This window comes from Hippopotamus amphibius, chromosome 6 (genome assembly GCF_030028045.1).
Source record: "Hippopotamus amphibius kiboko isolate mHipAmp2 chromosome 6, mHipAmp2.hap2, whole genome shotgun sequence".
Lineage (NCBI taxonomy): Eukaryota > Metazoa > Chordata > Mammalia > Artiodactyla > Hippopotamidae > Hippopotamus > Hippopotamus amphibius.
Genome location: NC_080191.1, coordinates 151,394,899 through 151,422,395, shown reverse-complemented (window position 1 = coordinate 151,422,395; position 27,497 = coordinate 151,394,899). Strand labels below are relative to the sequence as shown.

The 27,497-nt window shown below is 35.5% G+C and overlaps 1 protein-coding gene across 3 annotated transcripts in view; it reads right to left on the bottom strand.

Annotated features, from left to right (window-relative positions):
* The window catches only part of NAALADL2 (N-acetylated alpha-linked acidic dipeptidase like 2), a 1,304,194-nt gene that overhangs the window by 490,387 nt on the left and 786,310 nt on the right, over positions 1-27,497 (bottom strand). For all 3 annotated transcript variants that reach the window (XM_057737701.1, XM_057737703.1, XM_057737702.1), the window contains exon 8: positions 18,328-18,478. In XM_057737701.1, the coding sequence (XP_057593684.1) occupies positions 18,328-18,478 (151 nt within the window). The remainder of the gene's footprint in view (positions 1-18,327; positions 18,479-27,497) is intronic.

Here is a 27,497-nt window from a genome sequence, read left to right as displayed (position 1 = left end):
AGAAGACATACAGGTACATGACAAGATGTTCGACATCACTAGTCATCAGGGAAATGCAAATCAAAACCACAATGTGATATCGTCTCACACCTGTTAGAATAGCTATAATTAAAAAGAAAAGAAATAACAAGTGTTGATAACAAGAAGGTGGAGAAAAGGCAACTCTCATACACTGTTAGTAGGAATGAAAACTGATTCAGCCGCTACAGGAAATAGTATGGAGGTTCTTCAAAAAATTAAGACTATGACGATCATCTGGTCCAGCAATCTCACTTCTGCATATAAATCAAAAGGCAACAAAACATTATCTTGAAAAGTGGTCTGTACTCCTATGTTCATTGCAGCATTATTTACAATAGCCAAATTATAAAAAACCACCTAAGTTTCAGTAAATAGATGAATGGATAATAAATAGTGCTGAGAAAAACAAAAAGACTGCTATTATTTTTATGCTGCCTTTATCATTTGGTAATGAATGTAAAACCAGACTATATTGACCTTTATAATTGCATATCTGACATTAGCTATACTAATGATATTATCTCTAAAAAAGCTTAACTTTGTCAATAGCAAAATCTCCTCATACTGTAGTTTATAGGTTCTGACCACAGCAGACAAGCATGAAAACTGGCTAGAAAAAGTAAAATTAACTGTGTCAATCAGCATGATTTATTATTTCTCAGGTTTATTCCTATTCTTTTATATCTGCTACAGCTCAGCTACTGACAAGTTCCTCGAAAAGGTGGCTTGTACTCATGATAATAACAATTTGAATCTTTGAGAAAGCTTATCTGATGATTCTATTTTACAATTTAAAGCTATTAAATAAAAAGTTTAATAAAGTTTGCAAAATGACAAGTTCTGAATATATTCCACTAAAATAAGCCACATAAATATATGGTTAAAAAACAAAATTCAGGGTCTTTGTTGTTATTATTGCTGATTGTTTTTACCTTCTTTGGTTAGTTGACTGTTCAATTTATTTATTTTATAATATGCAATTTCCATTTTTATAGGTAAGTGTACAAAACTGTACTCTGGAAGACAACTGCTAATTGCATATGAGTTAATCTAAATCTGTTCTGAGGTTATACTGATAAAGTCTAAACCTATAGTTAAAGTTTTATAATTTTACTATTATATTTTATATTTCACCTTCAACATTACCCCCCAAGCATAGGTCAAATGTATGAGAAAAACAAAGTCAAACTTTGTTCATCATTAAATTTCAATCATATGTCTGATATCACACAAAACTTCAAATCTTATTTGCCTAAGTTGTATAGTGGATGCCAAATCATAAAGTGGAATTCCCATTATGTTAGAAGTTAGATAACCTTATATTCAAGTTCTAGTTAAGTTAGTCAAGTCACATTCATTAAGGCTCAGTATCTTTAAGGATCAGCTTATTTACCTCAAGTAAAAGCTATTCTGTTGAAAGATCTTATGAGATAAAGAATAAGTGCTAAAGACATGTAAAACTAATACCATTGTTGTTTCAATTAATTTCTTTTTTTAACTTTTTATTTTTTTATTTTTTACAATAAACTGCATATATTTAGAGTGTACTATTTGGTATCCCAATCTCCCAATTCAATCCCCCCCACAACCCTTCCCGCTTTCCCCACTTGGTGTCCATATGTTTCTTCTCTACATCTGTGTCTCTATTTCTGCCTTGCAAACCAGTTGATTTGTACCATTTTTCTATAGTCCACATATATGTGTTAATATACAATATTTGTTTTTCTCTTTCTGACTCACTTCACTCTGTATGACAGTCTCTAGGTCCATGCATGCCTCTAAAAATGTCCCAGTTTCATTGCTTTTTACAGCTGAGTAATATTCCATTGTATGTATGTACCACATCTTCTTTATCCACTCATCTGTTGATGGAAATTTAGGTTGCTTCCATGTCCTGGCTATTGTGAATAATGCTGCAATGAACATTGGAGTGCATGTGTCTTTTTTGAATTATGGTGTTCTCTGGGTATATGCCCAGTAGTGGGATTGCTGGGTCATATGGTAGTTCTATTTTTAGTTTTGCAAGGAACTTCCATACTATTTTCCATAGTGGCTGTATCAATTTACATTCCCACCTGCAATGCAAGAGCATTCATTTTTCTCCATACCCTCTCCAGCATTTATTGTTTGTAAATTTTCTGATGATGCCCATTCTAACTGGTGTGAGGTGATACCTCATTGTAGTTTTGATTTGCATTTCTCAAATAATTAATGATGTTGAGCAGCTTTTCATATGCCTCTTGGCCATCTGTATGTCTTCTTTGGAGAAATGCCTATCTAGGTCTTCTGCCCATTTGTGAATTGGGTTGTTTGTTTTTTTGATATTGAGCTGAATGAACTGTTTATATATTTTGTAGATTAATCCTTTGTTGATTCGTTTGCAAATATTTTTTTCCTATTTTGAGGGTTGTCTTTTCATCTTGCTTCTAGTTTTCTTTGCTGTGCAGAAGCTTTGAAGTTGCATTAGGTCCCACTTATTCATTTTTGTTTTTTTTCCATTATACTAGGGGATGGATCTTGCTGTTATTTACGTCGAAGAGTGTTCTTCCTATGTTTTCCTCTAGGAGTTTTATAGTGTCTGGCCTTACATTTAGGTCTTTTATCCATTTTGAGTTTATTTTTGTGAATGGTGTTAGGAAGTGTTCTAATTTCATTCTTTTACATGCAGCTGTCCAGTTTTCCCAGCACCACTTATTGAAGAGGCTGCCTTTTCTTCACTGTATATCCTTGCCTCCTTTGTCATAGATTAGTTGACCGTAGTTTATCTCTGGGCTTTCTATCCTGTTCCACTGATCTATATTTCTATTTTTGTGTCAGTACCATACTGTCTTGATCACTATGGCCTTGTAGTATAGTCTGAAGTTGGGAAGCCTGATTCCACCAACTCTGTCTTTCCTTCTCAAGATTGCTTTGGCCTTTCAGGGTCTTTTGCGTTTCCATACAAATCGTAAAATTTCTTGTTCTAGTTCTGTGAAAAATGCCATTGGTAATTTGATAGGGATTGCACTGAATCTGTAAATTGCTTTCGGTAGTATAGTCATTTTCACAATGTTGATTCTTCCAATCCAAGAACATGGTATGTCCCTCCATCTGTTTGTGTCGTCTTTGATTTCTTTCATTAGTGTCTTATAGTTTTCTGAGTACAGGTCTTTTACCTCCTTGGTTAGGTTTATTCCTAGGTATTTTATTCTTTTTGTGGCAATGGTGAATGGGATTGTTTCCTTAATTTCTCTTTCTGATCTTTTGTTGTTAGTGTATAGAAATGCAAGAGATTTCTGTGTCTTAATTTTGTATCCTGAAACTTTACCAAATTCATTGATTAGCTCAAGTAGTTTTCTGGTCGCATCTTTAGGATTTTCTATATCTGGTATCATGTCATCTGCAAAGAGTGACAATTTTACTTCTTCTTTTCCAATTTGGATTCCTTTTATTTCCTTTTCTTCTCTGATTGCTGTGGCAAGGACTTCCAAAACTATGTTGAATAGTAGTGGTGAGAGTGGACATCCTTGTCTTGTTCCTAAACTTAGAGGGAATGCTTTCAGTTTTTCACCATGGAGAATGATGTTTGCTGTGGGTTTGTCATATATGGCCTTTATTATGTTGAGGTAGGTTCCCTCTATGCCCACCTTCTGGAGAGTTTTTATCATAAATGGGTGTTGAATTTTGTCAAAAGCTTTTTCTGAATCTATGGAGATGATCATGTGCTTTTTATCCTTCAGTTTGTTAATATGGTGTATCACATTGATTGATTTGTGTATATTGAAGAATCCTTGCATTCCAGGGATAAACCCCACTTGATCATGGTGGATGATCCTTTTAATGTGTTGTTGGATTCTGTTGGCTAGTATTTTGTTGAGGATTTTTGCATCTAAATTCATCAGTGATATTGGTCTGTAGTGTTCCTTTTTTGTAGTATCTTTGTCTGGTTTTGGTATCAGGGTGATGGTGGCTTCACAAAATGAGTTTGGGAGTGTTCCTTCCTCTAAATTTTTTGGAAGAGTTTGAGAAGGATGGGTGTTAGCTCTTCTCTAAATGTTTGATAAAATTCACCTGTGAATCCATCTGGTCCTGGACTTTTGTTTGCTGGGAGATTTTTAATCACAGTTTCAATTTCATTACTTGTGATTGGTCTGTTCATATTTTCTATGTCTTCCTGATTCAGTCTTGGAAGGTTATACCTTTCTAAGAATCTGTCCATTTCATCCAGGTTGTCCATTGTATTGGCATATAGTCTCTTGCAGTAATCTCTTATGGTGCTTTTTATTTCTGCAGTGTCCATTGTAACTTCTTCTGTTTCATTTCTAATTTTATTGATTTGTGTCCTCTCCCTCTTTTTCTTGATGAGTCTTGCTAGAGATTTATCAATTTTATTTATCTTATCAAAGAACCAGCTTTTAGTTTTATTGATTTTTGCTATTGTTTTCTTTATTTCTATTTCATTCATTTCTGCTCTGATCTTTATGATTTCTCTCCATCTAATAACTTTGGGTTTTGTTTGCTCTTCTTTCTCGAGTTTCTTTAGGTGTAAGGTTAGATTGTTTATTTGGGATTTTTCTTGTTTCTTGAAGTAGGATTGTATTGCTATAAACTTCCCTCTTAGAACTGCCTTTGTTGCATCCCACAGGTTTTGGATTGTTGTGTTTTCATTGTCATTTGTCTCTAGGTATTTTCTGATTTCCTCTTTGATTTCTTCAGTGATCTCTTGGTTATTTAGTAGCATATTGTTTAGCCTCCATGTGTGTGTTTTTTTCCTGTAATTGATTTCTAATCTCATAGCGTTGTGGTCAGAAAAGATGCTTGATATGATTTCAATTTTCTTGAATTTACCAAGGCTTGATTTATGACCCAAAATGTGATCTATCCTGGGGAATGTTCCATGTGCACTTGAGAAGAACGTGTAATCTGCTGTTTTTTGGATGTAATGTCCTATAGATATCTATTAAATCCAGCTGATTTATTGTGTCATTTAAAGCTTGTGTTTCCTTATTAATTTTCTGTCTGGATGATCTGTCCATTGGTGTAAGTGGGGTGTTAACATCCCCCACTATGACTGTGTTACTGTCAATTTCCTCTTTCATAGTTGTTAGCATTTGCCTTATGTATTCAGGTGCTCCTATACTGGGTGCATATATATTTATAATTGTTATCTCTTCCTCTTGGTTTGACCCCTTGATCTTTATGTAGTGTCCTTTCTTATCTCTTGTAATATTTTTTATTTTAAAGTCTATTTTATCTGAGTATTGCTACTCCAGCTTTCTTTTGATTTCCATTTACATGGAATATCTTTTTCCATCCCCTCACTTTCAGTCTGTATGTGTCCCTATGTCTGAAGTGGGTCTCTTACAGACAGCATATATATGGGTCTTGTTTGGGGATCCATTCAGCCAGTCTGTGTCTTTTGGTTGGTGCATTTAGGCCATTTACATTCAAGGTAATTATCGAGATGTATGTTCCTACTACCATGTTCTTAATTGTTTTGTTGTTGTTTCTGTAGGTCCTTTTCTTCTCTTATGTTTCCCTCTTAGAGAAGTTCCTTTAGCATTTGTTGTAGGACTGGTTTGGTGGTGCTGAATTCTCTTAGCTGTTGCTCCTCTGTAAAGCTTGTGATTTCTCTGTCGAATCTGAATGAGATCCTTGCTGGGTAGAGTATTCTTGGTTGTAGGTTCTTCCCTGTCATCACTTGAAATATATCATGCCACTCCCTTCTGGCTTGTAGAGTTTCTGCTGAGAAATCAGCTGTTAACCTGATGGGAGTTCCCTTGTATGTTATTTGTTGTTTTTCCCTTGTTGCTTTTAATAACTTTTCTCTGTCTTTAATTTTTGTTAATTTGACTACTATATGTCTTGGCATGTTTCTCCTTGGGTTTATCCTGCCTGGGACTCTCTGTGCTTCCTGTACTTGTGTGGCTATTTCCTTTCCCATGTTAGGGAAGTTTTGAACTATAATCCCTTCCAGTATTTTCTCAGGTCCTTTCTCTCTCTCTTCTCCTTCTGGGACCCCTATAATGCGAATGTTGGTGCATTTAACATTGTCCCAAAGGTCTCTTAGGCTGTCTTCAGTTCTTTTCATTCATTTTTCTTTTTTCTTTTCTGCATCAGTGATTTTCACCATTCTGTCTTCCAGGTCACTTATTCGTCCTTCTGCCTCCATTAGTCTGCTATTGGTTCCTTCTAGTATATTTTTCATTTTAGTTATTGTGTTGCATATCTCTGTTTGTTTGTTCTTTAATTCTTCTAGGTCTTAGGTGAACTTTTGTTGCAACTTTTTTATCTTTGCATCCAGTCTTTTTTCAAAGTCCTGGATCATCTTCACCATTATTATTCTGAATTCTTTTTCTGGAAGGGTACCTATCTCCTCTTTAGTTGTTTTTCTGGTGTTTTATCTTGTCCTTTCATCTGGCACAGTCTTTTGCCTTTTCATTTTCTCTGTCTTTCTGTGGCTGTGATTTTCAGTTCTACATGATGAAATACTGCTGATACTGCTTGATTCTGCTGTCTGCCCTCTTGTGGAGGAAGCTGTCTAGGAGGCTCATGGGTGCTTCCTGATGGGAGGGAGTGATGGTGGGTTGGGCTGGGTGGGTGGAGCTCAGTAAAACTTTAATCTGATTTGGTGGGTGGAGCTCAGTGACACTTTAATCTGCTTGTCTGCCAATGGGTGGGGCTGTGTTCCCACCCTGGAGGCGACCCAGCACTGGAGCTTACAGGCTCTTTGGTGGGGCTAATGGTGGACTCTGGAGGGGCTGATGCCAATGAGCACTTCTCAGAACCCCTGCTGCCAGTGCCCCTGTCTCCTCGGTGAGCCACAGCTGCCCCCCCCCGCCCCCCGTAGGCAACCCTCCAACACCAGCAGGTAGGTCTGGTTCTGTCTCCTGTGGGGTCACTGTTCCTTCCCCCTGGGTCCTGGTGAGCACACTGTTTTGTGTGCCCTCCAAGAGTGGAGTCTCTATTTTCTCCAGTCCGGTGGAGATCCTGCAATCAAATCCCGCTGGCTTTCAAAGTCTGATTCTCTGGGGATTCCTCCACCTGTTGCTGGACTGCCAGGTTAGGAAGCCTGACGTGGGACTCAGAACCCTCAGGACTTCTGCAGTATAATTGTTCTCCAGCTTGTGAGTCACCTACCCAGCATTTATGGGATTTGATTTTAACACAATTATGCCCTTCCTGCCATCTCTTTGAGGCTTCTCCTTTGTCTCTGGATGTGGGGTGTTTTTTTTTTTTTTGGTGAGTTCCAGTGTCTTTCTGTCAATGGTTGCTCAGCAGTTAGTTGTAATTCTGGTGCTCTTGCAAGAAGGACTGAGCGCACATCCTCCTACTCCTCCGTCTTGATTCCTCCAGTCAATTAATTTCTTACATGCGTTGTGACAGAATGTATTTGTAAATCATTTTTTTAAAGCAGTGGATTTTATCCTCTTATAATCACCACCAATTTTTGTGAAAACTTTGATTCTTAAAGCAAACAAACAAAAAAAACTGATTGTCTCCACTGCCAGAGTATTTGTTTAATTTAAAATAGAAAGCTTCTAGTATAATAGTAAGTAAAGAACATTCTGAGCAACTAACATACTACATGGCAGACTGATTTCCTAAGAATAACTCAAAAATGTCTTTGAGGATTATAATCTTAGACATTTCAAGAATCAGTTGGAAACTTTCAATATGTTGGAACCAAGAAATACTAGAAAACTTATATTACTGAAATTATATTTCAAATAAAATTTAGATTTTTTAAAAGGAATGTTTAAATTTAAATTCTTTTCTCAATATGTTGCAAATTAAATTTTCTGAAAAAAAAGTCGCATTGTTTAATATGGAGCCACTGTTTAGATCTAAGAATCAAATTGAATAATACTTGATGTAAATAGAAAGATTTTAGGACATATTCAAGAACCACCAGTTACAGTAAAATAGTAAGAACACAGACTTTTTATTTTTTCCCAACCAAGTGACAAGGCATCTCATGCTGTGAATATCTAACACTCTGCTTTGACAACTAGGCACATATTTATATTTTCTGCTATTCCAGTGCAACATTGTCTCAGTTGATTTAGTGCCAACTCAAGTCAGTCTTTCAACATTTGTCCAGGTAACTGGACCAAGAACACCTGGTGAAAACTTGTCACAAATTACAGTGATATTCTTTATTCTTTGAATGGTTTTGGTTGGCAAAGGTGCTGTTGAACAGACAGTAGGTAAACAATACACAGATCTACTGAATTGTAACACTGGGAATATTAAATAAACTGTGTCGTTTGATACACTTCACTAGAGTAAAATGACTGAAATGATTTTCCTCTCCAGAATTTAAAACAAAAAGAAAAACAAAACAGGATTATAACAAATAGAAAACAGGACACAGATATAAAGCTTTAAATCAGGATGTATTTTTGGAAATGGGATGTAAAGGAGAATCAAGTCTAAGTCAAGATAAAAGAACTATCTTGGATTTCAATTAAGTAATAGCCCAGAGATTAGCCAAACAGTTATCTGGAGATGATACTAAATTTAAAATCAACTCTGTAACCTACAAAGTTTTCAGAAGACATATTTTTAAGGGAAATAATAGGGAAAGAAAAGGATTTCTAACTTCTAATACTATTTCCAGTCCTTCAGATGTCAGACAATCTCAATGCTTAGAAAGTGGCGTAGGATTTTCTCTTCTATGTTTCAACGTAGTAAAAATAGAATACTCCTTAATGATATCAGTTTCTCACTTCTCTACTTTAATGCTCACCCCATAGCTTTTGGATCCCCTCTTTGTTTTGAGCCTTACCTTATGTACCCAATTAATGATTTTAAGCCAAGCACATCTTTGATTATAACTGATTACAGGTGTTATAATAATAACCAGTTACTGTAAATGTCAGTTCTTATGCCTCATTTATCTGCATCCCTAGATAACGTGATCAAGTTTCTTATACCTCAATTTTGAGAATAAAATTGTGCTACTTATACCTTAAATCCTCTTAGAATTCTAAAATTATGTGGTTCCAGGGAATGAAGTTTGCTTGGATCATAGTTTAATGTACTAAAACACTTCTGGCAAGTTGGTGGAATCAGTTATGATAAAGTCTGATGGTTAGAACATTTAATCTTTGAAATATATGATAAATTATCAAAGGAATTAAGAGACTAGATTAGACTTCTATATCCTAATATTTTAAATGGAATTTCAAAGCTTTTTGAATCAATGTAATGTCTGCTATTTTGAGTGGTAAAAGAGATTTGAGAAAGTTGACAAACATTTTAGGAGAAAAACTGTGTGTAATTGTTTAACTTTTTTTAAAAGGAGTTTTAATTAGGTTAATTAAAATAAGTGTGTAGTCAAGGATCAGAATCATCAGACAAGCAGTCATAGACCTAGAGATTATCATGCTAAGTGAAGTAAGTCAGACAGAGAAAAGCAAAAATCATATGATATCACTTATGTGTGGAATCTAATAAAAAATGATACAAATGAACTTATTTACAAAACAAAACAGACTCATAGATCTGGAAATCAAACTTATGGTTACCAAAGGGGAAGTGATAAATAAAGAGACACACTGCTATATATAAAATAGATAGCTAACAAGGACCTACTGTATAGTATAGGGAACTCTACTTGATATTCTGTAATAACTTATATGGGAAAAGAATCTAAAAAAAGAATAGATAGACAGACAGACAGAGAGACAGACAGACAGATATATGTATAAGTGATTCACTTTGCTGTACACCTGAAACTAACACATTGTAAATCAACTATAATCCAATGAAAAGTTAAAAAAAAAGAGAGAATAACTTATTCACTTAACAAATATTTACTAAAAGCCTGGCAAGTACAAAATTGGGTTGAGGAATAGGAATATATATGTTCCTCAATCCTGATTGGTTTGAAGGCAGCAATACAAGATGCTGAAAGAACAGTAACATGAGATCACAAAGTTTAGGTTAGTAGCCCCAGTGGTCCAACTCAGATGTGGTAGACAAAGAATAGTAAAGGTCCTCTAGCTCAGTAGCTCTCAAGATTTGGTTGAATCAGAATTACCTGAACAATTTGTTAGAACACAGGTGATTGGGCCCCTTCCTCAGAGTTTCTATTTAAGTATAAGATGGATGCCAGAATTTTGCATCTCCTTACAAACAATCGTGTGAGATACATATTAGTATAATCCTCCTTTTTACTGTGAAGAGAATAAGGCTCAGAGTAGTTAATTAATATGTCAAATGAAGCTAAATTCTCATCATCATTAAAAGAGTGGTGAATGCTTTTCTGAGTTATAGGCACAAAGATTATTTTAAAACTTTTTACTCTTTTCTCTGATTCTATAATAATCAAGAACTATTTGGATATGCAACAAGACTTACTGAGCAGAACTACCTTACCATATGTTTGTTTGAACAAATCATTTGGATCATGCATTGTGGAAGACTGAATTGATATTCTTGGTTAAAAAACAAAACAAAAAACAAGTACTTAAAATTATATAAAAATTGCTGTATGCTTTCCAGCAACAAAAGGGAATGAACTACTGATGCCTGCAACCATGAATAAGTATCACAGACATTATTCTGAGCAAAAGAATCTTCACACAATAGAATATACACTTCATGTTTCCATTTTTATAAAATTTCAAAATTTTGCACCATGAAAATCTTGAGACTGGTGGCTCTCTAGGTTTGGTGATGTGGAATTATTCTGAAGTGACTCAGAGAACTTCTAGAGGTGATGGGAATGTTCTAATACTAAATAGAAATGGAGAGTACACGGCTGTATCCTTTTGTCAGTTAAGATATGTCTGTTTCAATTTGTGTGAATTCTATTTGAAAAAATAAGTGGTGCTATGGAGTATGAGGGGATAAACAGACAAAACAAAAATGGTAGAATAATTGATGAAGCTGCTTGAGGTACCACTATACCTAACAATAGAGGGGTCACTGTACTATCCTCTTTATTTTGTATGTATTAAACAAACAAAAAAGAAGATTCAAAATAGTAGTATGGGAAGATCCTGAACTCACCTCCTCCCAGAGACACAACAAGTCAACAACTACATATGGAAAAAATCCCATGGAAAGAGACCTGAAAACTGGATGAACAGAGTCTCCACAACAAAGGGTAAAAGGACAGCTTCAAGACAAGTAGAAAAAGCAGACATATGATCTCATCAAGGAAAAAAAACCACACTGTCTCAGAAAACCACAATTGGGAAGAACCACAAAAAGGTGGATCTTTAACCTGAGGAGCAAGGGACTGAGCTCCACATCAGGTATCCCAACCCCTAGATCCTGCAGAGGAGAAACAAGCCTCCAAAACATCTGGCTTTGAAAACCAATGAGAAATATGTCCAGGAAAACCACAGAACTGCAGATAATGAAAAACCTCTTCTTAAAGGGCTTGCACATAGACTCACTTGACCTGAAAATACCACAAAACACATGGACTATAGGAAAAGGGGACCCACTTCCTAATCCTAAAGTTTCTGTCAGACAGGACAAAACTAGTTGAGATGCTCCCTGGGGACTGAGATATTGGCAGAAGCCATTTTGTGATCTCAGGCTACCTTGATAATGTCAGCACTGGAGGGCACAATTTGGTATTCTCCCTATAAATTGTTAGAGACAGTGGGTGTGGCCCCACTGAGAGCCCTGCCTACTACTGTAGCACCTAAGTCAAGCCTCACAAACAACTGAGCAACAGTCCTGTTGGACACAGCTCACCAGTGTCCAACAGAAGCCACAACCAGACCCTGCAGCCAGTCCAAAGGCAAATCCCACCTAACAGCATACCACAGCAACCAGGACTGGGCTCCACCACAGGAGGAAGACGCACAGAGTTCACATAGTGGACACCTCTTGAGCATCTGGCTCTGGTGGCCAGGCAGGATTGTATTTCTGAGCTCCACAGGACATCTCCTAAATAAGGTCACCCCTTTCAGACTGGGAGAGAGCGTTATTAACCTAATACATAAAAAAAAAAGAATTAGACAAATTGAGGAGACAGAGGAATATGTTCAAATTGAAAGAAGACAAAACATCAGAAAAAGAATGAAAGGAAACAGAGATAAGCAATTTACCTGATAAAGATTAAAAAGTAATGGTGAAGAAGGATGCCTCATGGGAGAAAAATGGATAAACATAATGAAGACTTCAACAAAGAGACAGAAAATATAAGAAAATATCAATAGAAGTAATAATGGAACAGAATAATTCAAATCATAAGCTGGAAGACAAAAGAATGGAATTCACTCAGACAGAGCTTCAAAATAAGAGAGGAATTTTTCATTTTAAGTGAAAATACCTTAAGGTAACTTTGAAACAACATTGAGCGGAATAACATTTATATTATAGGGGTCCCAGAAGGAAAAGAGAGAGAGAAAGGGCTACAAAAATTATTTGAGGGAATAGTGGCTGAAAATTTCTCTAATCTGGGGAAGAAAACCAACATCAGGTCCAGAAAGCCCAGAGAGTTCCAACAAAGATGAACCCAAAGAGACACATACAAAGACATATTATAATTAAAATGGTAAATGTTAAGGATAAAGAGAGAATCCTAAAAGCAGCAAGAGAACACAACTTTTACATACAAGGAAAATCCCGTAAGAATATCTGCAGATTTCTCAGCAGGAAAGTTACAGGCCAGAAGGGAGTGGCATGACATATCCATCATGTGGAAAGGGAAAAATCCTCCAACCCAGAATTCTCTACCCAGAAAAATTATCATTCAGAACTGAAGGAGAGATCAAGGCATTCACAGTTAAGCAAAAGCTAAAGGACTTCATCACCACTAAACTGGCCCTGCAAGAAATATTAAAGGGATTCCTTTAAGCTGAAAAGAAAGAGTATTAGTTAATAATAAGAAAACATATGAAAGAAAAAAATCTTATTGGAAAAGTAAATATATAATAAAGGTAGTAAAAAATCACTTATAAAGCAAACATAAAGATCCCAAGAAAAAAGTAGTAAAATTAACTAAAATTAAAATAATTAGTTAAGGGATGAATAAAATAAAATGGTGTAAAATATATCATCCAAAATATAAAATGTGTGTGTGTGGTGGGGTGGGGAAGTAAAAAGACAAAGTTTTGGAATTTGTTCAAATTTAAGTTGCTACCAACTTAAAACAGGGAATACTCACAAGAATGTTATATGTGAACCTCAGAGTAACCACAGGGAAAAAATTTATAGTAAATACACAAAGGAAAACAAGAAAGAAATCTAAACACAATACTAAAGGAAATCACCAATACACAAGAGAGAAAGAAAAAAATCACAAAACAACAAAATGGCAATAAGTACAGACCCATCAATAACTACTTTATATGTGAATGAACTAAAGCAGCTAATCAAAAGACAGAGTGGCAGAATGGATAAAAAATAAGACCCATCTATTTACTGCCTACAAGAGACTCACTTCATAAGAAAGGACACACATAGACAGAAAATGAAGGAATGGAAAAATATATTCCATGCAAATGGAAATGAAAAGAAAGATGGAGTAGCTATACTCATATCAGACAAAAATAGACTTTAAAACAAAGACTGTAAGAAAAGACAAAGAGTATTACATGATGATAAATGTGTCGATCCAGCAGGAAAATACAGCATTTATAAATGTATATTCACCCAACAGAGGAGCACCAAGATATAAATGCAAATATTAATGGACTTAAAGGGAGAATTTGAAAGCAATACAAGAATAGTAGGAGACTTTAACACCCTACTTACATCAATGGATAGACCATCCAGACAAAATAATCAATAAGGAAACATCAAACTTAAGCACTACATTGAATCTGATGGACTTAATAGATATAGAGCATTCCATCCAAAAGCAGGAGAATATGCATTCTTCTTAAGTACACATGGAACATTTTCCAGGGTAGATCACATGTTAGATTACAAAATGAGTCTCAGTAAATTCAAGAAAAATCATCTCCAACAACAATGGTATGAAACCAGAAATCAACAAGAAAAAAAGGTAAAAACCACAAAAACATGGAGATTACAAATATGTTACTGAACAACCAAGGGGGTCTCTGGAGAAATCAAAAAAAAAAAAAAAATACTTAGAGACTAATGAAAACAAATATGACGTACCCAAATCTACAGGATGTAGCAAAAATTGTTCTAAGAGGGAAGTTCATAATAATGAAACAACAACAATAAAATTCAAAATAAACAACCTAACTTTACACCTAAAGGAACTAGAAAAAGAAGAATAAATGGGAGACTTCCTAGGTGGCACAGTGGTTAAGAACCTGCCTGCCAATGCAGGGACATGGATTTGATCCCTGCTCCAGGAAGATCCCACATGCTGTGGAGCAACTAAGTCTGTGTGCCACAACCATTGAGCCTGCATGCCACAACTACTGAAGCCCACACGCCTAGAGCCTGTGCTCTGCAACAAGAGATGCCACCTCAGTGGGAAGCCTGCACACTACAATAAAGAGTAGCCCCCGCTCACCGCAACTAGAAAAAGCCTGCACAAAACAACAAAGACCCAATGCAGCCAATGAATAAATTAATTTTAAAAAAAGAATAAATAAAGCCCACAATTAGCTTAAGGAAGGGAATAATAAAGATTAGATGGAAATAAATGAAAGACTAAAAAACAATGGGAAAGATCAATGAAACTAAGAGCTGGTGATTTGAAAAGATAAAATCAACAAACCTTTAGCTAGACTAACCAAGACAAAAATAGAGGGCTCAAATAAATAAAATCATAAATGAAAGAGAAGTTACAACTGTAACCACATAAGTGTGAAGGATCAAATGATACTACCACAAATAATTGTATGCCAACCGTTTGACAACCTAAATGAAATGGATAAATTCCTAGAAACATAAAATCTTCCAAGACTGAATCATGAAGAAATAGAAAATCTGAACAGACCAATTACTAGTAAGGAGATTGAAACAGGAATCAAAAATCTCACAGCAAACAAATCCAAGGACCAGATGGCTTCACTGGCAAACTCTACAAAACACTCAGAGAAGATTTAATACCTATTCTTCTCTCAGTGTTAACATAAAATGTTCAAAGATGACTGAATACTTTTTTTCCAAAAATTTGAGGAGGAGGGAAACCTTCCAAAGCACTTTACAAAGCCAGCATTACCCTGATTGTAAACACAGACCAGGAGATCACAAAAAAAGGAAATCTTCATGCTGCTATCACTGATAACCACAGATACAAAAATCCTCAATGAACTATTAGCAAATCAAATCCAACAATACATTAAAAAATTGCACATCATCATCAAGTGGGACTCATTCCAGGGAAGCAAGGATGATTCAACATCTACAAAACAATCCATGTGATACATCACATTAACAAAATGAAGGATCCAAATCCTATCATCATCTCAACAGATGCAGAAAAATCATTTGACAAAATAGAACCCTCAAGTAACTGTCAAAGAAGTGGGTATGGAAGGAATATAACCCAACATAATAAAGGCCATATATGACAAATCCAAGGCTAATAACATTCTCAATGATGAAAAACTGACAACTTTTCCTCTAAAATCAGGAACAAGACAAGGATATCCACTTGCCACTTTTATTCAACATAGAATTGAAAGTCCTAGTCACAGCAATTAGGCAAGAAAAGAAATAAAAAGACACCCAAATCTGGACAGAGGAATGAAACTGTCACTATTTGCAGATGACATTATATTATACATAGAAAACCCTGAATACCCCACCAAAAAGATGTGAGAACTAATAAATAAATTCAGTAAAGCTACAGGACACAAAATCAATATACATAAATCTGTGGCATTTCTATATGCTAACCACAAACTATCAGAAAGAGAAGTTATGAAAACAATCCCATTTACTATTACATCAAAAGAATAAAATACCTAGGAATAAATTTAAGCAAGTAGGTGAAGGAACTGCACACTGAAAAGTGTAAGATACTGATGAAACAAGAAGACATAAAAATGAAAAAATATTCTGTGCTCATGGATTGGAAAAATTAATATTGTTAAAATGTCCATACTATGCAAAGCAATCTACAGATGCAATGCAATTTCTATCAAAATTCCAATGGCATATTTCACAGAAATAGAACAAGTAATTATAAAATTTCTTTGAAAAGACAAAAAACCCTAAATACCCAAAACAAACTTGAGGAAGAAGGACAAAGCTGGAGGTATAATGTGTCCTGATTTCAAACTATACTACCAAGCTATGGCAATCAAAATAGTATGGTACTGACACAAAAACAGACACAGAAATCAATGAAACAAATTGAAAGCCCAGAAATAAACCCATGTACATATGGGAAACTGATTTATAACAAAGGAGCAGAGAACATATGATGGGGAAAGGATAGTCTCTTTCATAAATGGTGTTGGGAAAACTGAACACCCACATGCAGAAGAATGAAACTAGACCACTTCTTACACCATACACAAAAATTAACTCAAAATGCATTAAGGACTTGAATGTAACACCTGAAACCATAAAATTCCTTAGAGAAAACATTGGCAGTAACCTCAATGACATCAGTCTTAGCAAATTTTTTTTGTAGATCTGACACTAACAGCAAAGGAAACAAAAAAGCAAAAATAAACAAGTAGGACCACGTTAAACTAAAAAGATACTGCACATGAAGGAAACCATCATCAAAATGAAAAGGCAACTTACTGAATGGGAGAAGATTTTTGCAAATCATATATCTGATAAGGGGTTAAAATCCCAAATATATATGTAATATCCCAAATGTATACCCATACAACACAACAATAAAAAAACAAACCAATTAATAAATGGGCAGAGGGTCTGAATACACATTTTTCCAAAGATGACAAACATAATATTAGAGGATGTTGGGATAAAGATATAAGGATTCTATACATACTATATTTGCAACATTTTTGTGAGTTGAAATTATTTCATAATAAAAAATTAGATTATTTTAAAAAAGCATTCTGAGATTCTCAAGACATTGGCCAGCACTTTGTTAGATGTAACTGAATTCTACATTTATTAAATGACCTGAGCCAAACATATATAAAGAGAAAATTTTGCCAATGGGGAAACTTACCAACTTAAGCAGAGTATTCATAAAGTATCTGTTTTTCAGTAGCATTGCAGACCATTGATTTGCCACACAGAGTTAGCTGCCATGTGCAACCTCCTGATGCTGAGGCATTACAACCCAAGGCAATTAGAGCATTGCAAATGAGTGAGCTCAACTGATGTTTTTGGTGATGCCTGGGAATTGTAGATGGCCACCTACTAATTTTAATTTCAAAATTGTAATAACGAGAAAGTGGACTGCACAAAGCACAGATCAATGAGATCCCAGAGAAAATTCTTACATGGATTATTAAAGGAGTACTTTAGAAGACAAAGCAGTACTCAGTAGATCAGCAAAATTCATAAATTATAACTCATACTTGACTCAATTTACTTCCTTCTTGGAAAAAGTTATTAACTGATTGGTAAAGTTAATATATATAGAGGACAGTTAGACTCAATAAGATACTATTAGCCTTTTGTAATATCTTGTGGAAAATATGGAAAAATATTGATGGAACACATGGATGATTCCAGGAATTTTTTGTTAGCTTAATTCCTGACTAAAGTATCATGGTTAATGGGTTAGTATCACCCTGGAAGGAAGACCAAAGAGCCTTTCCTCTGCCAAGTCTGTATAAACAGAATATTTGTCAATGACACATTAGACAGAAATTCAATGATTTAGTGAGCACCTGCCAAAATCACAGTTGTTTTCTCTTTGTCACATGACTGCCACTATAATGAACATAGCTTGCTGGGAAAGAAAAAGATGTTTGGTGCAAAATGACCATGCCTATGCTGCCGGTGGCTGGACAAACCAATGAGATACCTTCTTTTATAGAACCAGACAATTTGATCATGTCAACTCCATTCCTCTCCAGCAACATTTCCCAATGCTTTAGACACCTAACTTGAGCACGAGTACCCCTAGACTCTGGACTCAAAGTTATAGCAACTCCAAAGCAGCAGACGTTTCATGCTTCTAGGTATGGGCATGTACTTTCCACCTACATGCAGTACTCATCTCACTTGGTGTTATCAATCAATAACAATACATAAAATATTTTCTCTTGCTATTGAGACAAAAATCTGTTATAGGCTTTTTAGCAAGTTTTATTCCAACAAATGGGTAGTCTATAATTTGGGGATGATAAAACATTCACTTTTTAAAATATGGAGAGGTAAGAATTCTTCAACTTGACTATCCTTTGATTACTTTAGGTAGCACATACTTATAAATTGCAACCTTGTAATGCTTATAAGAATAATAAAGATTAATAACAAACTTACCAATACTTGGATAACCAGGTGTAGAAGGGTCTCCTCCTGGATTCAGTGACACCATGAAGGTATCATAGCTAAGATTTGCAGTCTTTGGTAAATCACAGGGATCAACATATAAAAGAACACCTCCAAATCCAGCCTTTTCCAATAAGGAAAGCTAAAAGAGGAAAACAAACCATTAAAAATATTCTCATATGCATTATTAGTTCACATACTGATACTTCATAAGTGTGACTACAATTAGATGACTCCTTTTTCTGTTATTTTTTTCTTTTAAAATAAGCAGACCCTTCAGATTTTCTCATTATCAAAGCCCAGAGAGTTATCCTACTGGCCTCTTCCTTTTTCTTCTGTTCAACAACATTTAAGCTGCATTCCTATAATGCCTATATTTGATTTCAATTTTCTGCATTTGGAATTTTTTCATTTTTTTAATTGTCCAAGTAGATTTGGAAGTTTTGACTTTTGTGAGATTAACAAAAGATCTACCACAAATTTCTGTTGTAAAAGGAGAGCTGTTCTGACCATTATTATATTCTTCCCCAGAGCAGAAGACATCCAACAGTATTTTATTTTCTCCAGGGTTGAGCCTGCCACACCAGTTGCTAAAATGTTGAAATACTTTCACACTGTTTGGCAAACAGCCACTGTGCTGAACCTCCTGAGGGCCCCCATAGTCACTCTGGTCTCTGCCTTGGATGTCCCAGTCAGCCATCTAAGATAGAGCAACTAATGGGTATATACACAACAAAGAAATGGGCCTCCTTCTGAATGGTTAATTTCTGCTTTGTCTCCGTCATTAAATACTTTGAAAATATCCCCTGATTTACCTCTATGAACATATTTAATGCAAAGTTTCCACTCCGTTCTTCAGTAAGTACACAATAGAGAAGTGTGATGGGGCAGATGAACTTGACATCCCAGGTTCTCTTTATTTTAACTTGTTAAATTAATTTTAGGGGATTAAGATCTTATTCCTCTTAGTATGACTTACATGATTTGAAAACAATAATCATGATTTGCTATTTGTTTCCCATGAAAGAGGAAAGTAATTAGGGGGTACTAGGGAATAATGGAGATGATGACTAACAGTCATGTTGAGTATAGGAAATTGCTGCTCATTGTGTCTCTAGTTAACACCTATACCTCACTTCCCAGTTACTGCTTATGTTATCGAATTTTACAGTGGACTAACTAAGGCAGCAGTGTGTTCCAGACTGGACCACTCCATGAGGGTAGGACTCATGACAATCTTTCGCAGCACTGTACATACACCTTGCACACAGCAGGCACTTAGTAGGCATTTAAGTATATTACTAAATGAAAGAACAAATGACACAGGTGCTGATATGGCACAACAGCTACCCTTAAAGAAAAAAGAACTCTGAGAAAATATTTAGGACGTTCTTCAACTGGAAAAATAAAATCTATAACTGTAAATATAACACAATTTTAACTACATACAGGAAATAACACATAGAAAAATAAAAACTGACACGATGTAAGTATGCTATGTTAATGGCATCTGTCCAACTCCTTTAAAACTGTTCTGTATTTTTCCATTTTTAAACAAGTAATGAATAAGTATGGATTTTTATAATAAGAACAAAGACTAACAGAGAGAACATAATCTAAGTAAAACTGACTCACATGTATACCTTCTATAAGAAACCACTTGAATCAGACTTCTGTCTTTTTTTTCCCCCATCAGTGTTTTAATGAAGATAAGGAAAGGATTCAGGGAGAGAGGAAGAATGAGAGACAAAAAAAAAGAGAAAATAATATGTGAATAAGAGGGCGAGATTTAAGACTGGCTCTTCAAATGCTGAGACTGAAATCCTTAGGGAGGGCTTCGACTGTTAGGATACTGAAATTACTATTCTCAAAAAGGATGATCAGTGGAATGATTTTGAATGTTCTGCTTACTATAGGAGAATATATCAAGAAAAAAATGAACTTCTCTAGAAAGCAACTTTTAAAATGTTAAAAATTACTTTTCTATTACTAAAGCAATTTATGATCATTAACAAGAAAGAGATACATGCCAACAAAACAAAACAAAACAGCAAAAAGCAGTCCCATTATCTTGCCTGACAAGTGTTAAGATGATGGTGTTTCTAGACACTTTTATTGGGGCTTATGCATTCACACATGTATTAACAAAATAAAACTACCTTTGATAAATACTACTTTGCACTCTTTACTTTTCACTTAACAGTATATACTAAACATTTGTCCATGTTGATAAGTATGGTTTTGTATCATTTTAATAGCTATATACTATGTATGAGTGATATAAATAATATTATATAAAAAGGCCATCAAATGTTATATAACCAATCCTTGACTATAATTCAAATTATTTTAAATTTTTTTATATTACATTGGAACAAACTTCCTAATACCTAAATCATTGCACAAACATCTATTTTAAAGAAATATATTTTCATACCTAGAATTTCTAGGTCAAAGTATTTATATTTTTACAATTCTTTTTTTTTTTTTTTTTTGAAAGCCAAATGCCAATTTTATTTTGTAGCTAAAACAAAAATTTCTTAAAATAAAACCAAAACTGTTTTTCATATTTTTGTTTCAAATGAAAAAAAGAAAATGCCAATAGTTCTTGTGTAAGCAAGCAGAATATACCTTACCTTAAAAGAAATGAAAGCATTAACCTCAAATTAACCTTGCTATTTTTCTCAGACATATCTGACACTATCATTTCATGTAGTCATCTTCTTTATTATACCGCACTGGGAAGACTGGTACACTAGCCACTTGTAGATATCAAGAAAGAATCAAGCAATACTTAAGATATCACTATACCAAATGCCTATTACATCCATGCACAGACTACAAAAGCATGCTGTCAAGAAATAACAGACCATTTCTAAAGATACCTGGACTGGAAAGCCCTAACCATAAAGCTTCCTGTAAAGAAGTGGGTTTGGGACTGGTTTTCAATTTTAGAATTTCAAGATAATATTTATAAGCCTGAAGCAGGAACTGCTGGTGCCAGTTTTTGATCTGAGAGGCTAAGTTGCCTTGTTCTCCCCCATCAAGGTAAGCTTTACAAAGTTATTCTGGCCAAATTTAGATCCTTTCCTAAAACCACCACTCTATTAGAAGTCAAGCACATATTCCATGCAGTGTTTGATATAAAAGCTTTTGAAGGGGAGCTAGGCTAGGTTTGGGTGTGGATTTTCATTCTGTACTCAAATTCACTATTCTAACTTGTCCATTTCTATTTCTTAAATTTGAGAGGAGTGCAGATCTTGAGTGCTGATTAAAAAACACCCCTGAAGCAATACATTCGCTTCAAGACTGACATTAATTTTCTTTTATTCCAGAGACTAAAAGGTCTGCCTCACTAGATTTCCTATTTTTTGTTCTGGAGGGACTTATGGACCACAGCAGGGTCCCAGTTCTCTTTTTCTGAGGCTATGGTGTGTAGTGAAGAAGAGGTTTTCTCAAGTTCTAAATCATGAGGCTCTCATCATGAAAAGACAAAAGTTTGATGGGGAGTTTAGAATCTTGAATCTATAACCAAACACCCCTCCAGGTTAATGCAGTTAGGCTCTAAAATAATAAGAAAGAACAACTTCTTTTAATGGGTATATTACTTTGTTACTTTTGAGAGACAGAATAACTTCTTACAGGATTTTGACCAAGAAGTGTAAAAATTATTAATAAGAGCCAGTCATCCCCTGGGGCTACCCTCAAAAACAGAATCTTGGGTTAGATAAACCATGGCAAGGTTTTACCTTACCTGTTAATAAGAGAAGACTAGTTGGGAATGGGGTCAGAAAAGAGAACCACAGCAGGGGTAGTCAAATATCATCCTGATGCCAGTTATGCAGAAATCTGCACTCAGGGTCTTTGTGAAATCCTGATACTTATTTCTTTTATTTTTAAGATTCATGAGAGTTTATTTTTGAGCTCTTAAAAGAACTTCTGTATATAGGCTATATTGGCATATTTTATTTGATACTTATTTCTTTTTAAGTATTTTAAGACCTTAGAAAGACTCTGTGTATAAAAATAGCTATAATTCTCCTTGAAATTCCTTTGGACAATAACTCTTTTCTGGCTCAAGTATTACATACTCTTGAGTCAAACTGCTGATCCTGGTTCCCAGTTCACCCCCAAACCAGGTAAAATCAGGTCAACATTGTATGCCAGAATGCACTGCTACTTTTTTTTTTTAAACCAAGCCAGATATAGCTCTTATCCTCTCTGTAACAGAGCTCTGCAACCAATTCCCACAACTGTCCTCGATCACTGGCCCTGCAGAAGCAGCAGCTTTTGGCATTTCCCCTAAGTCTCATTAGAACTCTGCTAAGTTTCAAGAGAGCCACGAATTTAGGCATAAGAATTTTTCCTAGCCTAAAGTCCACAGCCCAAATCTTTGTTGTCACAAGGAGATGATTTCACTGAAGGAAGTAATGTCACCTGAAACTCTGGGCCAAGGAACAACTTCCCACAGATCCTGATTAGATGCCCATACCAAGGCTAAGGCCTTCTGCAACCCATTCTGGGCCAACTGATCATATGTGCTAAAGCAGTTAGGGCCAGCAGGTTTCACAGAGCTAAGTTTCAGATGTTAGGAGTATATGTGTGCCCCTAGCAGCCCCTTTAAAAATCTATAAACAGGTAGTATCTCTAGTGGATCTGACTATATAAGACCAGCAGAGCTATTTCTAAGTAGTCCCCAGTGCATGCACCTGTCTCCCCTTTAAGCCTCTGTGGAATCCGCCTGACTCCAGAATCTCACGCTATTCCGAAGAGCCTGCGTGCTACCCTATGGCACCTGACCACTTGGTCCAAAACAGAAATATGCTAAGTTTAAGCTTAACATTACATCCTGGTACACTTTAACTTGACAAGCTAAGAGAAAGTGCATTTATACAAGACCACATCACAACATCAAAGGCCCACACAAATCAAGTTACAGGTTTTGTCACTAGACCAAACCAGAATATTTTTGAAAATTAACTACTTACAAAACATTAGAGAAAAAAGAAAAAAAGAAAAAGAAAAAAAAGGAAAAAAAAGGAAATAGTTATTCTGTAGGATACATCAGGTATGACTCCTTTAATCTTGGCCATCATTCAACTTCATCTTGACCTTTAACTCTTTAAGTGCTTGTCAGAAGGACTTGTCATGAGATGCTTGGCCAAATATGACAGATGGCTTTATCTTTAACTTTGAAAAACAACCTTTTCCCCCTTTTGTAGATAAAGCGAGGCTTTGTCTCCCATTAGGCTTGTCCTTCTTCCAGCTTTTCTTTATATTTTCTTTTCCCAAACTCTCCCTTCTCTTCAAGCCTGATCCTTAAGAGGTCTTTGGCTTGTCTACTTGCCTTAAGTGTTGAACTCTACTCTAAAGGTTCTTTCATGCTTTCTCTTTGGGGTCGCCATAACTGTACAGCTTTACATTCTCTCTTACAAAAACTTGAATTTCAAACTTCAACACCCCTCACTAATCAGCCATCTGAAGAAAGGATATTGAACATATGCAAATCCTCTTGGACGGCGAGTGTAGAAATCAAGTGGAACATACACATCAACTATAGGACCATAACGACCGAATTCGCGTCGTAAATCTTCAGACCTGGTGTCGTCGGCCACGTTCCTTACGAAGAGTGACGTGTTGGGGGGGCGCAGGTACCGGGACATGGCTGCGGCGTGAGTCTCAGCAGGAGCACTAACGGGCTCAGCAAACCGTCCGCAGCTCCACCGCCGGATCCTCCTACAATTCTTTAATAAACTAATTTCCGTCCAGGAAAGCTATAAAAGGTTATATTCTTACCAGTAGTATATGTATTTGTTTCCCCTCATTATCACCAACATTAAATATTATTACTTTTCAAAAGATATTTGTCAACCTGGCCAAAATTTATTTCTCAAAAATTTTTAAATTATTAATGAAGTTAAATTTATTTTTGCTTGTGATTTTGCCAATTGTATATTTTCTTCTGAGAATTATCTGCTTGTGAAAAACTATTTTTACAATTCCTGGGCCATTTAGCCCTTTGTAACTATATAATAAATGTCACTGCTGTGCAAGTAATATGCTGGCATTGGGATATGGAGGTAAGTAGGACAAGGTCTTTGTTCGTAGGAAATTAAGTTTACCAGTGGAATGACCAACAGTTTTCATCTTGAGTGCTAACTCCAATTAATTGGCAATGAATGGATGCCCAGAAAAAGATTGTGAGGCTAGATTCAAGGTCAGTGGAAAGTGACTCTATGAGAGATCACTGCTTTGGACAAAGAAAGGGAAGTGATGACCCAACAATTTTTTTTTTTTAATTTGCTGATACTGTGTTAGTGGAAGTCAAAATATTTTCAAAAATCCCTTCTAAAAATGTAAATATAATAATTTATTTAATGTTTATGAAACCTAGTGGTTAAATTTATCTTAGTAAAAAATAAAATGCTAGAGTTGAGTATTTTGTCTCTTCTGATTATATCTGGTAATATGTTGAGATCCCTTTTACAAGGAATATGGGTCATGATCTGTTTCTATACCTGACAGCCGATAATGAAGCCATGTGGTTTAACAGAATACTGTCTTTGGCTAGAGATGATTACCTTCCTACACCCCTGAAGAGACAGCTTTACATGCAAGCTGACCCCCTCTTCCCATCCTCTGCCTATTATAGTTGGACATGAGGTGGATACCTCTTCAATGTTGTCAAATCAACATTTGTTTCCTGATGCTGTGCCTCACTGACCATCATAGAGCTCTTAAATAGTTTAATTCAGTGACCCAGTTTCAGGAATTGTCTATTGCTGGATTTTCAATGACACTGGCAATAGAAGAAACTGTTTACATTACATCAAATTTTAAAAATGTTCCTTTGCATTGTTAGTATTGCATTTTGAATTTGATGAGGTGGAGGTTGACTAAAATGCTCAAAAGACCTACTATTCTGTGAGATTATATTTTTAAAAATGCATCCCCAGAGGTAAGTCAATGCCAAAAGGATGAAGTCAAATAATTTTCACCTGTGCACTGTCCCTGGGTGCACAGGTGAAAGTTATTAGCTCTGCCTAGGACCTCTCATAGCTTGAGATTTAGATTAATGATTATACTGGGGGTCTAATACATGAAAAGAGAGCGTAAGTTTAAGGCCAATATTCCTTACATTAAACTTCAACTGTCCTTTGCGTCTCTCTCTCAAGTATAAATGTGATAAGCTTGGGGTTCATTGTCATGCTTACCACCCTGTAAACTAAGACAATATTTGACACAAGTAGGACCAACCAGAACTTGGACCGGAGATACCAAAAATGAGTCAGGCAGATGCTATTGGGCCTAAGTGTTGCATGGTCACGGAGAAGCAGGCCTCGGCCACTGGCTAGTGTGCTGCACTGACCCACAAGGCTGTATCGCCCTGGAGTAATACAGCCATGTGTGAACTCGCCTTTGTGTGAATTACCTCATTCACACAAAGCACCCTGTGAGCAAATGGCTTCTCTGTTCAGAATCAATTCTCTGACACATGTGAGCTGGTCTTTTCAGAATGTAGAAACCATGAGCCTTGCCAAGGAAACTGGCGACCAAAAAGGAATGGGAATTCAGAGAAAACAGAGCTGAGAGTGGGCAAGAGAGCGAATGGCACGTACAGACCTCATGTCCAGCTGCGCGCCTTTCGCTTGGATTGAGTGACATTTTCCTCCCTTTCTCTAAGAGCGCCTAGTTTATTTGCAAATAAATCAATTCATAATCAAGATAAATGAAAAAGCATGAGACTGGGAGATGGTACTGGATTTTGACACAACCCAGACACTAAATAGCTATGTGACAGTTCGAATAGTTTTTCCAGGCCTTGGTTTCACCATCCATAAAATGCAAGGATTGAACAACAGTAGCCTCAAAGAACCATTCTGTTCTCAATTAAAAAAAACATGTAGTCCAATTCTATGATTTTAAAAATGTTTATGGATACATTTATTGTACTTTTAAATATATCATCAGGTGAAATTTGCTTTTAAACTATTGGTCAAAAATAACACACTTTCTGTGATTAATAGATTTCTCATGTAGTTTTTATTATGTGATCTCATATAATACATAGTATGAATATTTTAATTTTGCATTAAACTTCTATTAGGGACAGAATATAAGGAAAACCAAAACACTTAGAATCTATACACTGAAACTTTTCTGAGTTACTGAATTGATTCTTTCTTCTTTTCCAGTATAAATTTAGTACTAATTTAAACAGTACACTGTGAAGTGTTAATTTCATCTTTCAAAACTATTTTACAGTCTTTATACCCCAAAACATATATGACAATTGCAATAAATCATGCAGGGTTAAATCAGTACTATTTCAATGGAGCTATCAATATTCTAAATTGGAAACATTTCTACTCTCATAAGTACTTCAACCAGTATTTTATTTCAAGAAGAGAAGTTAAATATTATATTAATTTACAGACTATGTTTATTCAAAATGTCCACCAGTGATAATTACTAGTCCCCACATAGCTAAGGATTGCTCCTCCTCAAAAAAAAATCATGTTATGTTTCCATGAACATAGGAATCATTAAACAAGCATCCTACTCACATGCATCCCACCCTCTTTTGTTTAACTCAAAGAACCACTAAGTGCTAAGCTGACATGATTCTTAACTTTTCATGGGTGCTAAAATCTCAACATGCATGATGTATCTGAGATGGATGCTAGACTAGTAACAGAGAAATAGTCCTTAGTAACGCTAGACACTTCTGTTTCTATACAGAGTCAGTCAACTCCCTTCAAGCTATGTCATGACGTCACATCATCTGAAGCATTTATAATGCCCCCAGTCTCCAAAATGAAATTTTATTAGTATTATTTTTTTATCCTCAGTAATTAAAAAGGATTTGATGGATAACTTTAGTAGCACTAGATTATGACCTGCTTGAAGACAGTAACCATATAGCTTCATTTTATATCCCTAGTGCCTAGTATAGTGCCTGGCAATAAATGATTTTTCTATTGTTGAGTTAATGAATAAATTACTGTATGTATCAATGAATGAAGGAAGGAAAGAAAAACATAGTGTATACATGTACAAGTGTATTACATGAATGTTACTTTGCTCTACTGTTCACACCCACTGGCTGGAAAATCTATGCAATAAATTTTGTTGTGTCATCTTATATGTGTTCATCAGAA